Source organism: Leopardus geoffroyi, chromosome A2, assembly GCF_018350155.1.
Source record: "Leopardus geoffroyi isolate Oge1 chromosome A2, O.geoffroyi_Oge1_pat1.0, whole genome shotgun sequence".
NCBI lineage: Eukaryota > Metazoa > Chordata > Mammalia > Carnivora > Felidae > Leopardus > Leopardus geoffroyi.
The window spans coordinates 127,440,313-127,458,467 of record NC_059331.1 but is presented as its reverse complement, the minus strand read 5'-3'; the positions used below and the strand labels follow the sequence as shown (position 1 = coordinate 127,458,467).

Here is an 18,155-nt window from a genome sequence, read left to right as displayed (position 1 = left end):
GTATTATTATCATTATTATTACTACTGATTCTAGTACTATCACTTTTACATGACTATGATAGCTTTTCTTAGGTATTTGTTTCACAAATGGGCATTTGTTTCACAAATTCTGGTCGTGAACATAGACTTTTCTCCCCAGGGATGCTTTTTAGCAGACTATTTTCCTTTCTGTCCCTGGGACCCTGCCTGACTCCTCTTTCTCTTTTTGCCTCTTTTTTTATTTCCTCTTTCTGCGGTCGTTTCTCAGAATGACAACTGTGCCCGCCGACTCAGTGCTCACTCCTGACTCTTTATTGACATCTCAGCTTTCACATGGTGTAGTTACTTTCATTTTCTCTTATGAATTGCAGTGCCGGTGGCAGATATCAAAGCGGTGGTGACGGGGAAGGACTGCCCTCATATGAAAGAGAAAGGTGCCCTTAAACAAAACAAGGTATGATTCCGAAATTATTGCAAATAGTTCTATCCACACCGTGCAGTCAGCAACTGTGGTGGGCCCAGCCCTGCTTTAGTAGCAATGCGTGTGTGCGTGTGTGTGTGCGCGTGCGTGTGCTATTGCACATCACTTATTCCGCCCTCCTTCGTCCTTTCCTAATGCTTTTACATCTCTCAGCCTTATGATTTCACTGATCACTTTCTTTTTTTCTTCATGTTCTTTTTTTTTTTATTTGAATCCAACTTAGTTCACATATGGTGTAATAATGATTTCAGGAATAGAATTTAGTGATTCATCGCTTATGTATAACACCCAGTGCTCATCCCAACAAGTACCCTCCTTATTGCCCATCACCCATTTGGTTCATCCCCCCACCCAACACCCCTCCAGCCACCCTCAGTTTGTGCTCTGTATTTAAGAGTCTTATGGTTTGCCTTCCTCTCTGTTTTTATATTATTTTTTCTGCCCTTTCCCTATGTTCATCTGTTTTGTTTCTTAAATTTCACATATGAGTAAAATCATTTGATATTTGTCTTTCTCTGACTGACTTCACTTAGTATGCTACACTCTAGTTAGCATAATACACATCCATGTTGTTAACAAATGGCAAGGTTTTATTCTTTTTCATCGCCAAGTAATATTCCTGTGTGTGTGTGTGTGTGTGTGTGTGTGTGTGTGTGTGTGTGTGTACCACATTTTCTTTATCTATTCATTAGTTGATGGACATTTGGGCTCTTTCCATAATTTGGCTATTGTTGATAGTGCTGCTATAAATGTTGGGGTGCATATGCCCCTTCGAATCAGCACTCATGTATCCTTTAAATAATTACTGACTAGGGTGCCTGGGTGGCTCAGTCGGTTGAGCATCCGACTTCAGCTCAGGTTGTGATCTCACAGCTCGTGAGTTTAAGCCCTGCATCAGGCTCTATGCTGAAAGCTCAGAGCCTGCAGCCTGCTTCAGATTCTGTGCCTCCCTCTCTCTCTGCCCCAACCCACTCGCATTCTGTCTCTATCTCTCTCAAAAATAAATAAGCATCAAAAAAATTTTTTTAGTAAATAAATAAATACTTAGTAGTGCAATTGCTGGGTTGTAGGGTAGTTCTATTTTTAATTTTTCAAAGAACCTCATCACTTCGAATCCCCACCACCGCTTCCATTTTCTCACTTCCTGTCCCCTTCCAACCGCAGGAATTGTCCCTTATTGTTGTCACCCAGCCCTCTCTCAAGCCTTCTCCACTCATCCCCATCCATTCTCAGGGCCTCTCCTAACTTCTCATTTATGTTCATGTTCTCCCTTCCCTGACTTCCTCCCCAATCTCTTTAATTTTCTTCTGCTGTCCTTACCTTCTTAGTATCTTCTCTGGAGTCTCTATGAAGCCTGGGAAAGGCAGAGACCAGATGATTCAAAATGTTTTAGAAAACTTAAGGGCCTGATAGCCTTCACCATCATGGAAAGTACTGTGAAATAACTGAAACCCATCTTAAAGGAGAAAACTTCCCCAAAGGTGAATACTGCTTAAATCTCCTTCATGTCACAATATTTTTCACCCTCCCCTCCTAGTTTACCAACCAACTGATCATCATAACAGACCATGTTCCATACTAGAGGGCGTGGGGAGGAGGCATTATCTGAAAAGGTGGAAGAATTTCCTTTGCCCTCAGTTTGGAATTATTTGCCCTTGGAAGGGCCATCAGGGAGCCAATTATTTGTTTCTCCCTCTCAGCATCTTGTAATACATAGTACCCATCCATGAACAAAATTATTCAGATTGATCTGGGTGCTCCAGCCACCTTGGCACCAAAAATACCACCCAGATCGATAGGTTTCTCCTTCATCATCCATGTCTGTATCTAAGAGGAATGTAAAGCTTATACACATCTCCTTCTCAATCAGGGTTAAAGTGAACAATCTCTGATTTGTAATTTCAAATGTTGTAAGACAAAGGGGAATCCATGTCTGCATAGGATGACCCTGTCTATGGTTAAAGAAAAACAAAAGTGCTGTGAAAGTACTATATAGGAAGATAAAGGGGAGCAGATACAACTAAGAAGGCCGATGGCAAGATCATTGTTTTTTAAGTTACATAAGTATTACTCACCTCAACTCTATGTGAATTCCTTCTTTGTCAAGCCTGTCACAACACCATCACGCAATTCACTTGACTGACAAGCGTAATGACACGAGGGCATATGCCTAAGAGTCTGTGGGTCATCCGTTACACTGCATTTCTCTCTTCTTCATGATATGGGGAAACAGGGGTTGTACTTCTCATCAGATTTTAGAGGAGCATCCTTAACTTTACCAGCAAACTAACTATACCAGCCTTCACGGTCTGCCTCCTTTACCCACTGAGATGCAGAACACAGTCTCGGAGAGCACTGGCTCCACTCGGTCCCATGGTTATATAACACTTGCCGCTGAGCAGGAAACAATGAGGGGAAATTGACAGCAACAAGAGTTTATAACCCAGAGAAGACCAGGAGAGGTGTAGTTGCTGGCAAAACAGATTGCCAGGACTCATGGACTCTGAGTAGGGATAGAGAGAATTCTGTAAAATATGTGTGGAGAGATTGGTTTCAGCCCCAACATATAAAGTGCTTGGGAATTTTCACCCCTATCCTTATAGTAAGAAGAAATCGAATAAAGTGAAAATCCACAATTTTCTTGGACCTACCAGAGAACTGAGGTTGCAGGGCAAACCACCCCCCACCCCCGGAATCTGGAGAGTCCGGTGTATCCAAAGAATCACAGCCAGATGTGCTCACCGGGAGCAAAATGCACCAGTGCTATAAATTGTAGGATCAGTTAAGTGACAATTCAGATTAATTGCTTTAGGCTGAGTGAGGGCTAGTGTGAGAGGGAGGAACTTGGGGTTTCAGTCTTCTGGGGGTCATACTTTCATGAGCTTTACCTCCAGGAACCCTAGAGATTCTTGCAGGGAAGAACTGAGAAGGACCACTCCTCATGTCTCTGGTAGGGGAAAGGGAAGAGTAATCGTAAAATATGCCAGAGCCTTCTTCATAACAAAGCCCTTTTTCCTATCTAGGTGAAGACAGTTTCCCCCATTTTACCCCATTTTAGCCTTTCTGCCTCAACTGTGGAGTTGGGGGTAGGGGAGAAACAGTCAACAGCAGTCAGAGCCTCAAGGAAATTGATAGGAAACTCTGCAGCCAAGAAAAAGGGGAGGGGTATGAGGGGAAAGGGAAGGCTATGCAACTTGAGAAGGCGACAGCCACAAGATATAGAGCCCCTAAAAGATGAGGACTTAAGTGGGAAATTATAGAAAACTGTCCCTCACCCATGTCCTACCACCACACTAATAACACTCCAAGATAGTAATGTTGGATCAGGGCTGAAAGATCTTCAAGGCATAAACTCTCTCTGAGGAGGAGTACTTAGGGAACCCCACGTCAGTAGAGGAGACAAAAACAGGGACACTACAGGAATTTGAAGCCTCTGGCACTTATAGCTATAGCAAATGTTAAACATATCCCAATTCCTTGCCAGATCAACATAAATCATCAGTCTAAAGGTCTATGTATCTTACTTCCTATTACCTGACACAACATGTCTAGATCTCAACCAAAAAATTATAGGAATGCCACAATAAAAAAAAAAAAAAAAAAAAAAAAAAACAGCCCGAGGAAACAAAGCAATCATCATCAGAACCAGACTCCATTATAACACAGATGCTGGAATTATCAGACAGAATTTTAAAATAACTAGGTTGGGGGAGCCTGGGTGGCTTAGTTGGTTAAGCGTCTAACTTCAGCTCAGGTCATGATCTCATGGTTCGTGAGTTTGAGCTCCCTGTCAGGCTGACAACTCAGAGCCTGGAGCCTATTTCAGAGTGTGTCTCCCTCTCTGTCTGTCTCTCTCTCTCTCTCTCTCTCTGCCCCTCCCCCACACATGCTCTGTGTCTCCCTCTCTCAAAATTAAATAAACATTAAAAAAATTAAAATGACTAGGTTATAAGTGTCATAGGCTCTAATGGAAAAAGTAGACAACCTGAAAAAACTGATGGGTAATTTAAGCAAAGAGATGGAAACTCTAGAAATGAATCAAAAGGAAAGACTATCAATAAAAACACTGTAACAGAAGTGAAGAATGCTTCTAATAGGTTTATCAATAGACTTGACATGACCAAGGAAACTATTAGTGGCTTAAAGATGAGTCAACAGAAACTTCTAACCTGAAACGTAAAGAGGAAAAAAATGAAAACATTAGAACCCCAAAGAACTGAGGGACAATTGCAAAAGGTATAACATATGTGTAATTAGAATACCAGAAGAAAAAGAATGGAGCAAAAGAAATACTGAAAGAATGGCTAATGGAATCCAAAATTAATGACAGACATAAAATCACAAATCCAGGAAGTTTAGAGAACACTAAGCAGGATAACTACTCAAAAACAAAAACAAAAACCACTTGGGCATGGAATATGCCAACTTCAGAAAACCAAAGACAAGGAACTGAAAGGAGAAATTCACAAATCCATGATTATATGGGGATTTCAACACCCCTCTGTCAGTAACTGATAGATGAAGCAGACAGAAAATCAGTAAAGATATTGATGACCAGAAAAGCACCATCAGTCAACTTGATCTAATTAACATTAGTAGAAAATCCATCTGACAACAGCAGACTACACATTCTTCTCTAGCTCACAAGAGACAGTTCACCAAGATAGACCAGATTCTGGGCCATAAAATATATCCTAACAAATTTAAAAGAATAACAATCATACAAAGTATGTTCTCAGACCAGAGTTGAATTAAGCTAGAAATCAGTAACAGAAAGATAGCTGGAAAATCTCCCCAAATATTTGGAAGTTTAAGAACACACTTCTAAATAACCCATAGTTCAAAGAAATCTCAAGGGAAATTACAAAATAAACTAAATAGAAATAAAATATAACTTATCAAAATGTGTGGGATGGGGCAAAAGCAGTGCTTAGAGGGAAAATTATAACATTAAATGCATATATATTAGAAAAGAAGTAAGATTTAAAATCAATAAATTTTCTACCTTAGGAAACTGGAGAAAAGCAATATAAGCCTAAAGCAAACAGAAGAAAAGAAATAATTAATATTAGAGTAGAAATCAATGAAACTGAAAACAGTAGAGAAAATCAACAAAGGCAAAACTTGGTTTTTAGAAGAGATTAATAAAATTTATAAACTTCCAGCCTGACTAACCAAGAAAAAATGAGAAAAGACACAAGTTACCAATATCAAAACAGGTGTGGGGATGATGATCTCATTTGAGCATATGATATGTGTGGGTGATGTGGCCTTCCTGTGTCAGACTCCTCTCCCCTTAGAGGAGATCAACAAAACAAACTGAGTAAATGGCGTTTTCCAATCTATTTTGGGTTTTGGTTTTTGGTTTTTTTGTCATGGAACTCATGGAAAATTGAATGGATGGATGGATGGATGGGTAAATGGGGCCCAATGCTATAAACACATAGATAAATAGCCAATAGAGGGTATTTCCTGGTATTCACTGGTCTAGATGTTTTGGTCACCACCAGCTCTTCCAGGCTACTTTGAGGGCTGAGACAGGCAGTATGTCTGCCAGCCTGGCTCTTTCATTGCATACACATGAAAATTGTTTGTATTGCAACATCTATAGTGTTCATACACCCAGTTCATCAGGCAAAACATCAAAAGGCAAAGAGGAAACCGTGGGTTCTGAGAATTGCCTTCCTCAATCCCACACACCCACACCCCTTCTCCTAGTACTCCACAGGGCTGTTGCTCCCTACCTCTGGGACTTCTGGTAGAAAAGGGGAGACCTGCAGCTTAAAAGGAGACCTGACCAAAATGTGTCCACAAGAGATCTGTCAGTACATGGTAGAGGAAATAACTAAGGTGTGTTGCTGGCTCTTCAGACAGTTTTTCCAACTAGAGGGTAGGTTCTGACATTTCATGCCATGGGTCTTTTGGTTAGTTTAATCGCTGAGCAAGACAAACTGAGAATTAGGGTCCACAAGGGAGACACTTCATTAATAGCAATATATTGGTAACTGACAGGACTTCTCACTCATTCAACATCTGATATGTCAGGCACTGTCTAAGGTCCTGGGAATAGGAAAGGGAAAGGAACCAAACCTTTCCCTGAAGGCACAGGCACTTGTTCCTAGAGTCATTCGCTCAGTCAGCATTGGATGCCAGTCAAGATGAGCTCTGAGCGTAAGTAGTGAACATAGTCCCCAGAAGGAAGATCTGACCAGATATCACTGATATGGGTAGGACTATCCTTGACATAGCAGAAGCTTCCCTCTCACCATGTCCTAGAATCCAGCTTTTATTTTTCCAATGTGATTCATGAACCTGAAATAAGAAGCAGATTATACTAGAAGCTAATGTTCTAGCATCAGCTTGAAAACCCTGGTATTAACCCAAAAGCCCTTTACTGAGATTTACTTTATTCATCATTCATACTCATATGACATTGAGTATCTTCCTTGTACCATGCCAGTGCCAGGAACTAGGAATTGAAAGATAAGCACAACCTGGCCCCTGGCCTTGGGTGTCTAGTAGATATAAAATTTATGTGCCAACATGCAATTATAATCCAATATTGTCTATGCCCCAGAACCTTTAAATACAGGGAGAGTCTGGGAGACTTGACAAAGGCTCCCGGAGGAAATGGTATCTGAGCTGAGTTTTGAAAAGGAATTGTTCAGGGGTAGAAGCAAGAGGAAGACTTTCTAGGAGGAGGAGAGAGTATGTGAAAAGGCACAGGGGCTTTCCGATATATGAAAGAATATCCTCTGATTGAGAGACATTGAATTTACAGTATAGGATTGATAGAGACAGAGAGAAGAAAATGGGTGGGAGAACTATTGGCTGATAATGCTAAGATAGATTGGGGCCAGAAAGTTACAGCTGCCTGAAGAAGACAGTATCCTCTATTATTATGTACTACATGAATGAGTAATTTTTGCCTTCTAAAATAGAAACTCAAACTCATAGAGATATAGATGAGCAGCAGTGTGTTACAGCTATGAAATCTACTGCTATGCCTATGGCCAATTTTAGCACACACACATGCCAAGTTATACCCTATGTCTTTAATCAAAATGCTTTGCCCTCAAGACGACCTGGATACATGGTGGAGAACCAACACAGTTCAAGTGAATGCTGGGAAAGATGGCCAAATAAGGCATGTCACCCCAAAACAATAAAAGGAATGGCAGCCAACACTGGATACTGAAAATATGTTGTGTCAAACTCTACTCTTGTGTTCAGTCGGTCCATCATTTGACCCCTGGAAAATGGCAATCCTTAAAACAAGGTGCCATCCATGCCCAGAATTTCTCTGAGCTCCCCTGACCTAGCATGTCTTATCACTGGTCTTAGGGCCCAGGAGTTGAGGATGGGGTCAGAGGTCCCAGGGCATGGGTTGGGGGGGAATCTTCAATTTCTCCTGCCTCCCATATCCCCAGAATTCTCCCATCCCAGGACTTCCTTCACATGCTGAGAGATGTGAATTAATGGAATAGAAGATGAAAATAAGGAGCTCCTGAACATTGTTTTTCACTGAATTAAATCCAGAGGGCATAAAAGACCTTAGGTTGTGAATAGCAAAGCCCCAGAGCATCAGATGTCTGAGTGCCATGGAGCGTGATGAAACCCAAGAGGGGGATGTTCCCCAGACCCATGACCACGACTCTACCATCTCCTGGCACCTCTTTCCCTCACAGTTTGGACAGGTGGCAGCTTCTGGAGTGTTAGTCCAAGAGGTGGCATTGCTCCCAGCTCTGTAACCTCTGTGCTTGAAGTGCTGAAGAGCTGACCTCCACCAACGACTCAATGACAACAAGCCAGAGACGTCAATAAAACTCATTACAGGCGATAGCAGCCTTTAATGCAGTCATGTGGTTCAGAGAATTAATTCCTCCCACCCCTCCTAGGCAGCTTTAGTGAAATGAAAGTGGGGATTGACATCGTCACGAATTTCCCATTTCCTGCCTGTGTTTATCAGGAATCTAGGTCATGACAGCTCCGTTCATTCACTCACGTCCTCACTGGTTTATGCCTTAGGAGGGCAGAGCCTGAAGTTTGCAGGCCCCCTCCTTTCTCTTCCTTCTCTGTGCCTCTGCAGAACAGACGGTGTCACAAGGACAACCACACTGACACTCTGGCCTCAAGTGACTTTAGCACCTAGTCAAGCAGCTGCTTCTGGGCCCTGGTGGTGTTCACACTGGCTGTCATTTGCAAGGGGATGATTCACGTGACTGCCCTCAGCAGAGGACCGGTTGTCCAGCATCCGCCCAGAAATCTGTTTGTGAATTTCACCTTTTTCCAGTGACCTCTGAAGCTCACCTAGGGCGGCTGCCAGGCTGCCATATACTGACTGGTCGTTCACAAGCAAAGTCTATCCTCCCTTTCTATCCAATCGCTCAAGCATGAGTCAGAGGGTTTTCCTGAATGTTACTAAAATTTGTAAAAAATCGTTTATATCAATGTTCCTAATCTAAGAACAATTTTTTCATGAATATATGATATCAGAGCTTATATTTTATTGAAAAAAAAAGTTTTAAGCTTTTTTGAAAGAAAAAATAATCCCAGCATCTTAACATGATTTTCATTTCACATAATTTGCCTCCAGTCTCTGTTCACAGGTAGACATTGTTCATTATTGTGATCAGCATGTAAATAACATTCATTTTTCTTGATTTTTGTCACATCAGATCAGTTCTTCATAATTATCATACTGAATGGCTGGCTGAATATACTTCTCTGCTCATTTGTGGTTTCTTTACTTGTTTACCCAAAGTGGGGAGGACATTTATTTGGTTCTCATATTATGCTCTTACAGGTAATAATGTATACAGTTTTTGCTTGGTTTTGAGAATTTTAGGAATAATCCCAGGAATGAGATCCCCGGTTCTTGAAAAGGATTGCCTGAATGGTTTTTTTTAAGAAGATAACACCAATTTATGATATCACTAGTAGGGCTCATGACAAACTAAAAGACCCAAGGGAGATGCCAAACTTAGTGGAAAAAATATTTTTGTTTCGTTTGGTGAGCTCTTTTTTGTTTCATTTTAATATTATTGACCTTCACTGGGCAGACCTGAATGGGGGCCTGAGAGAGAAGAAAGGAAAATGGGGATGGGGTAGTTTTACAGAAGCTCCCATTCTTGACTTGGCATTCTTTCCTTCACTTGCTCCTACTTCAGGCAGGGTGAGGAGGCCGAAAGAGTGTGAGATACTGGTAGGTCTGGGCTCAGAACAAGAGCTGTTCCTTCTTCATGAGTCAGATACAGACAAACCTCACGAGAGCCCAAATAGCCGGATGGTTGACTTTGTCAGGAGAGGCATCCAGCTAATGCTAAGCCTTCAGAATTCACTTGGCAAGAACTCCTTAACCCATTTGAAATTCTGAAATCTGGTGATGTTGACCTCATCTAGACAGATGAGGTCCATCTTCTTTCTGGGGCATTCTCGCTGTGCATGAGTGGCCAAAGGCAAATCCTCTGATAGATGTTAGGCAGAGAGTGATGTGGAAAGATATGCCCTCCTGAGAAATTATGCAATATCTGTGTGTTATAACAATGTAGAGCACCAATGTGGATGCACTTGGCCCTTCTCCAGATTAGGAGCTGGTAGGGTGTTGAGATGTGCCATGACTGTCATCTTGCAAAGATTGTATCCTGCTGACTGCTCAAACTAGTAGAATAATCATTGTGCCCAATACTGTACAGCACATAGAATTAAATTCTTAAGACATACATACATATTAGACATGACAGTGTCTCGGCCAAGGTCATACAGGTACAATGAAATGGCAGTGGTGTTTAGTCCTTGGCCCTTTGTGTCTGACTCATAGCCTGAACTCAACAGGCACTCACCAATGAAGGAACCCGGGCATTCTGACACTGGGCCCTTGCTTCTCCGTTATACTCTGCAGCCTCTTTGGATAAAATTTAAGTTTTGTGTGGCCTTTGCTCTACAGTAGCTTAAGGAACAAAGGGCCTAAAGATAATGAGTTCACCCACAAGCCTCATGGGCTCCCATGTAGCTTTCATGTTTTAGGAAGCTCAGACCCACATGGACATCTGTGTATTTGGGGTAATCAACGATAGAGCAGCCCTTAATCTGCTGGTTAGGGAAGAGTTTACTATTTCTCAAGGCCTCCCTGGACCTGGAAAGGAGATGCTGAAGAAAGAAGAGTGGCATGGCTTTGGGGCTATATGGCTTTGGACAATCATTTAACTTCTCCAAGCCCCTGCCATAAAAGAGAAATGATCACACTTGTGCAAGGATTATCTTGAGAATTAAACGAGATGGTTCATGCAGACTTCCCCTGAATAGAAGGAAAGTGTTGTGAACCTTGGAAAAAAAGGATGCTCCTTCCCCCCATCAGCCTCACTGACAAGCCCCTCTGGCTTATTCCACGTTCAGTCCGCAACCATTTGTAACTGTGGAACGAATGTACCCATTCTTAACGTGGTACTTTCTCTCATCCCTTGCAGGAGGTGCTTGAACTTGCTTTCTCGATCTTGTATGACTCAAACTGCCAGCTGAACTTCATAGCTCCTGACAAACACGAGGTAAGGGTCTCAGTGGGGTTAATTTGTGAGAGAGTGTCACATTTTCTCTAGAAGAGCAAGCAAAAGAGAAATATTGGAAATAAATTTCATTTTAAAAAAAAAGCCTGCCTAAGAAAAATCATGAACAAAGGAACATCTTGTTGATTTGGAATAGAATGGAGACTTCTTTAAAAACTGCCCATTATAACCAATTCAACCTCTTACTAGTTTGACCAGTAGTTCATGGTAAAGAAAAAGAATGTACAAATGCTTCATACTCAGCAAGGACATAATTGTCGATTTGAAGAAGAATCAGCCCTGGTCAAGTGCTGGTTTTCACTGAGTATTTAATTTTTAGTCAGGATCTTCCCAAGACAAACGTGTCTCTCTTCTTTAAAACATTTGATGAAGTAGGTTTTCTACCATGTTTCTTTAAGTTATTTTAAGAGTTTTGGGCTGTCTCTGCTGTTGGAATTTTATTTTTGAGATGATTTTATTCCTTTTTGACATCTTGTTATATGTATAATTTGTTTCTCTTCTTGAAGCACGCTGTCAGCTATATTTAAAATATTTAGCATAGATCTAGGAAAATGTATTTGTAAGGTGAAATAGCAGCTATGGTTGATTTAACTTGTTCTCTTGTAAACCAGAGCCCAATATTATGTTTGAAACTCTTATTTTTAGATGATACCATTCAAATTTTTGTTTTACATGCAGTTGCATAAACAGCTTTTAGAAAGGAAGGGAACATTTTAATGGAACCTGACTTTTGTTTCCCATCTCCCCTAGGAGACTCTGCTCATTTAGAAGTTATTCAGTATCTATTTTTCACTGGTTTAAAGCTTTTGCATAAAATTGTACATCCCAAAGAGAGAGGAAAGATTAGATGCAAATCCTGCATTTAGAATGGTGCTTAAATGTAATTCTGTGTTACTTGACATTTAGTTTGCAAAAGGGTATGACTTTGTCTTCATCTTTCTGAAAATAGATACTGTGTCCTACCATTTCTCTTTTTAAACAAAATTGTGGTTATTCACAGGCCACCATATTTAAGACATATACAGCTTATACATAGTAGTATAGAAAACTGCTTTAAAATGTAGAAATGTGGATGTTATTTAAATCTCTGCAAGGCTGTTTTCTCCAGTTTGCATTAATTCCAGATAAGGATAAATGTTCTGGGACTGCCAAATTTTATTTGTAACTGCCACATTTTATTGACATAGTGAGTAGAAAAATGCCATACACTTGTGAATACTTTTGCTGTCTTCAAATCTCTTTCATATGTATTACCTCATTTTATTTGCATCCTCGGTCAATAAAACAGAACATTCTATTACAGGTATCTTCATTTACCACATAAGGAGGGTGGCCTCCCAAAATCGAATACCTCAACATTAGTAAAGATGATAGTACTTACAACCAGTGTGGATTGCCCTGTGCCAGGCATCCTCTGTACTTCCCCTCACTTAATCTTCACATACCTCTGAAAGAAACAAACTGTGATTATGCCCATTCGATAAAGGAGGGAAATGAGTCACAAAGAGGTTAAGAAAGTTGTCCAGAGTCAAACAAGTAGTACATAACAGAGCTGGAATTTAAACCACAGGACCCTTGCTCCAGAAACCCCCTCTCCCTGGCCCCTGCACTGTGTAGCCAGGAAGGCGGAGAGCAGGACCTGAACTCAGCTTCCTGCCAGTGCCTGTCACCAAGTGTCAGCAGTTAATCAACTCGGGGCCAATCTGGTCTCCCCTATACCTCCACCCACACCCAATTGCCCCCTCCAGATTCCTATCAAAGTAAATCCAATTATAGTGTTTATTTGCAAATATTCCTGTGTGCATCTCTGAAAATAGCATCCATTTGGAAACCTAACTACAATACCACTATTACACCTGACTTTTTTAGACATTTTGATACTACCATCTGTAGTCGGTTTTCAGATTTCTCCATTTGCCTCGTGTATGTATGTGTGTGTGTGAGTGTGTGTGTGTGTTTCTTTTATACTTTGTTCCGATCAGAATCCAAATAAGGTCCATGCATAGAAATTGATTAACTTATTTCTTCAGTTTCTTTGAATCTGTAGGTTCCTCTCTTTCTCTCTATCTCCCTGTCTTATGAGCATCTGCTTTTGCTTTTTTTTTTCCTTTGCAATTTATTCATTGAAAAAAACAAGTCATCTGTCTGGTAACCTTGCTGAGAGTCTAGATTTTGCTTTATTATAAGTATGTGTATTAGTTTTCTGTGGTCACTGTTGCAAAAAATTACCACAAATTTAGTGGCTTAAAACAACATAAATGTATTACCTTACAATTCTGGAGGTCAGAAAATGCACGTCTTTGGGGGCTAAAATCAAAGTATTGGCAGGCCTGAATTCCTTTATGGAGGGTCTAGGGGAAAATCTGCTTCCTTGCCCTTTCCACTTTGGGAGGCCACCAGCATTCCTTAGCCACGGCCTCCATTTGTCCACGGAGGTTGAGTCTCCATAGCACTTCATTCCAACCTCCTCCTTCTCTGTAGTCAGAACTCCCTCTCTCACTCACTCCTATTCTGTTTCCCTCTTCTATGTTTTAAGGACCCTTGTGATTACATTAGGCCCACCTGGACAATCTCAGATAACCTTTCTACTTGAAGATCAGCTGATTAGCAATTTTAATCCCCTTTGCTGTGTACCCCAACATCCTCACAGGCTCCAGGAATTAGGACATGGTTGCCCTTAAAAGGAGAGTTTATTCTGCCTACTGCAACCTGCGCTGTTACTTCTCATGTTTATCTGTCTCATGTGTTTCCTGTTCAGTGATAGTTAGAGGATTAATCTAATTCAGGCACAACTTTAAGCAACAGTGGTGTTGTATTTGGTTGTCTATCTTTCGGAGATGTTAGCAGCCATTGATGATTATTGCCTAGATCCTTGGACCCATTAGACATTGGAAAAGGTTAATATCTCAATTCTATCATTCCCTTCTCATTTATTAGCGGGAAACTGGTCCCATATTTGAGGTAATACAATTTACATATAATAGGCAGGATAAATACTTGATTCCCGTTATTAGTCTTCGAAATAATTCCTCATCTTCCAAATGAGAACAATGAAGTGTTTTGGCGTTTGAGCATCATTATAAAGTAATGGATGTAAACATATCAGTGTTTTAATAGGTTGCAGTTATTATCATTATCAATGTCCAAATTATCCTATCTAGAGAAAGTCGGAGCACCTTCTGGTTGACTTCTGTGTCCAATTGACATGACCCCAGATGTCTTTGACAAATTTTCAGTCATTTTGCTATGAAAAAATATTCCAGGCTCCTCTTGCATGTTTTCTGCTTTCTCTCTTTGGAGTCTTGGTCCCTTTTTGGTAGAAAATGGTATTTAGCAACCAGAATCTGGGCATTAGGTGTGCTTACTATTACTTGGTTCATCATTATTTTTAGGTCTTTTTATGGGCAAAGCTAAGAGCTATGGTGTTTTTTAAAAGACAAAATACATTGTAAGTTCATCTTCATACTTCAAACTCAGATTCTGTACTACAGAGTTTTTATTTATTGGTTGATGTACTTTTTAATAAAATTTTCTGTGCCTGCTGCTTCTCAAAAGAAAGGCGCCACAGAAGTATTCCTGTGGGTTACATTAATCTGTACTAGGAAGCTAGCCAGGACTGGCATGGCTGTACAAAAAGCAGTAATCCCAGCACTTAGGGATTTACAGCGTTCGAGCTGGAAGGAGCCTTAGAGAGCATGGAGTTCAGTGGTACCAGTATCTGGAGGTATATCAGAATTCACTGGAAGTTTTTCTGAATAAAATTTACTTACCCAAGATATGCAAGTTCATGATCTCCAGGGTAGGACCTTAGTATCTATTTTTATCAAAGCTATTTATGTGGAAATGGATGTTTAGATGAGTTCAGAATCTATCTAAGGTATTACTGAGGACATTAATACTTCCAGAGATCTCTTAGCGCTCAACTGATATTTAGATGGGTTAAATGCTTTGGCAGAGATCACATAGCCAAGGCAAAGTTCTACAGTTCAGGGCTGCACTACTAAGACATACAACCTCATGATACAGCCATGGTGCTTCTCCTCAGCTGAGAAAGTGGTGCCATCGGTGGGCACCATGGTGAGACTTCCATATCACTGTGACTTAAGATTTGTAAAGTCCTTGCAGTCTTGTAGTACCTTTTATGTTGAGATATGTTATATTCCTCACCACAGCCCAGGTAACCACACTGCAAAGGACAAGCTAAGTAGGGTCTGGAATTGTCACTTGACTGAGTGAGGGCAGGACAAAGGGGAATCTAGAGCATGTTCTAGAAGGAAGACTAGTCTGACAGTAGGAGCAGAGCAATTGGTATCACAGAGATCCTCCGTAGGACTAGAATATCCTAAAAGGTGAGAAGAACACAGCATCCAGAATGCAGGCAGTTTTCTCAGATTCTGGCAGCAGAAGCTAGTCCTTCCACCAGGTATCATGGCTCTAATACCATGTCCCCAACTTACAGCCCCTGGGAGGGAAGCTGACAAGAACAAAGCAGGTCCTCAGATAAACAAGGTACAGTTTCTTCCCTCAAGGAGTTCACAGTCAACTGGAGAAACAAAGAGCATGGTTCCTTTTAATGAGAAAGGAAGAATAAAATTCTTAGTTCGGTGCTCTGGAGGGCCTTCCCAGAAAAGCCACGTCCCCAGGAACCAGGCTTCAGAGATATGGAGGAGAAAAGCTCTGGAAACTGAAGACTCAGGCAGAAGAGACAGACAGCCAACCCACCTCCCATGAAAATCACCCAATAATTTTAGCCATTTTGTCCACCAGACATTGGGCAGCGCTTTTGCTGAGAAATGCAAAGGTGGGACTACCTTTGGCTCCAGGGCAGGTGTGGACTGTCATAGTGAGTGTTAGGAATCACGTAGGAGAGGCAGAGATTAGCCTCTAGACTAGGAACCATGCTTGTAGTCAGGAAAGAAGCAAGCTCAATGTAATGCCGAGCACAGTAGTGTTGGAATATATTGTACCAAAAGCTTAAAATCAGACTCACTGGTGGGATGTTAGAGACGTCATGTTGCAAAGTCATGCAGATCCAAAATCCTCCTGCTATTATGTAAGAAGGCATTATTTGCATGGAAGCATGCAGACACTAGAGTCAGATTGCCTGGGTTCGAATCCCACTACCTGCTACCAAGTTACTCAACCTCTCAGGGCCTTGGTTCCCTTGACTGCAAAACAGAGATGATAACAGAAGTGTCAACTCTATGAAATGATGATCTAGGCAAAGCACCTTCTCCAGAGCCTAGCACATGTTGAATAATCAGTGTTAACCATTGTTACCACACTTGTGATTGTCATCAGTAGTTACACTTGTCGCCTCCTTTTCCACCAGTACTGTATCTGGACAGATGGGCTGAATGCGCTGCTGGGGAAAGACATGATGAGTGAGCTGACCCGGAATGACTTGGACACCCTGCTCAGCATGGAAATCAAGCTCCGCCTCCTTGACCTGGAAAACATTCAGATCCCCGACGCACCTCCACCCATCCCCAAGGAGCCCAGCAACTATGACTTCGTCTATGACTGTAACTGAAGTGGCCGGGCCCAGAAGCACCCCCTCCAAAACTGGAAAATCTAGCTAATGGGAGAGAAGAATGAAAACACACCCACGCCTTGGAACCCTCTCGCGGTCAAGAGAAGCCGTGGGTCAACACTTTCTTTGGCCTCGCCTCTAGCCCCAGCGTTCTTCTGCCCCTACCTGGCATCCTGCTCACTGCCCTGATTCTGTTTCTAGACTCCATTGCTTTAGGTCACTTCCCATGCTACAGTCTACTGGTGGGAGCAGAGCAAAACCCACCGCCAATAAGAGATCCAAAGGGCCCTTCCGTCCTATCCCCCATCAGGCACATCCTCCCTCCCCGGAATGTGCAAGCCGGCAGCTCCAGACTGCCCCCAAACCTGCCCGCCAGACGGAAGGGAGTGCCCCAGTGCTTGCGTCTGGAAGAAACAGCCTAGCTTCTCGAGAAGACCAAACACCACCTCCTCGTTCCCTTTCTCTCTAGAGTCCGCTCACACCACCAGTTCCGTGTGAATTGAAATCAGCTTCCAAATCCCTTCCCTCCTCCGTCCAGGCCTTTGCCTCGTGCTGTTCCTCTCTGGTCCCAAGAGCAGCAGCAGCAGCCTCGTCCTAGCTTTCGCCAGCACCGGGTCTCCCGGACACAGTCCCAGGTCCCATGCCCACTTCACATCTGCACTGTGACTGTGACCTACCTTCCTTCCTCGCCAGCTAGTCATGGGTGTCCTCTCTCTGCCCCAGCCCACACCTGCCTTCTTCATGCCTCACACCCTTCCGGCCCCTTCGCTGAAAGCACAAATGGTGAAATCAGTTGTCGTCCCCATCTCTAATATACTAAACCTAATGCCTCTGTGGCAGGCGGCCCCTGTCTAAAGGTTTGGTGTTACCTTGTGCTGGGGGTTCTGCTGCAAACAGGCTCCACGGGATGGTCAAGCTGTCAGACATCCAAGTTTACATCACTGTAATTATTACAAGTATTGACAATTTGCAAGGGTTTGGGGTTGTTGTTTTTTTTTTTTTTTTTTTTTTTTTTTTTGCTTTGTTTTTGTACAAAAGAGTCTAACATTTTTTTGCCAAACAGATATATATTTAATGAAAAGAAGAGATACATAAATGTGTGTACTTTCAAGTTTTTTTTTAATTATTATTTTAATCCTAAACATCTTCCTGAGAATAACATTCCCTTACACATGCTGTGGAATAAAATTAATTGTGATGAGTTGGGGAGCCTGTGTTTTGATTTGGTTAACTTAGGTGCTTGCTACTCGGTCATAAGCTTCACTCGTGAGCTTGTCAGAAATGTGGCATCTTTGGCCCCACCCCAGCCCTCAGAATCAGGTGATTCATGTCCCCCACTGGCTGAGGGGACTTAACCACTGCTATGTCACCGTAGACTCTGAGCATCAATAAGGAATGTTATTTCTAAGAAGATCATCTCAACTGATAGAGAAAATCAGACCCACTATGTGAAAATATGGCTATTTATGTTACACTGTTGCCTCCTGACCAGGACTTTTCCTCTTTTATTTTTTTCTTCCTTACCATTGTATAATGTATAGAACTGGCCAAATTCAACACATCATACTTTGAGGGAGCACATTTAGCTATGAAAAAGAAT

At 41.8% G+C, this 18,155-nt stretch overlaps 1 protein-coding gene across 13 annotated transcripts in view; it reads left to right on the top strand.

Moving 5' to 3' along the window:
- Nucleotides 1-17,756, top strand: part of ELMO1 (engulfment and cell motility 1) — a 734,972-nt gene extending 717,216 nt beyond the window's left edge. For 12 of the 13 annotated variants that reach the window (XM_045495324.1, XM_045495323.1, XM_045495327.1 and 9 more), the window contains 3 exons: nt 351-433; nt 10,927-11,004; nt 16,355-17,756. In XM_045495324.1, coding sequence (XP_045351280.1) covers nt 351-433; nt 10,927-11,004; nt 16,355-16,555 — 362 coding nt within the window. In that variant the 3' untranslated portion in view covers nt 16,556-17,756. The remainder of the gene's footprint in view (nt 1-350; nt 434-10,926; nt 11,005-16,354) is intronic. The other variant, XR_006716458.1, reaches the window with a different exon arrangement.
- Nucleotides 17,757-18,155: the final 399 nt, after the last annotated feature.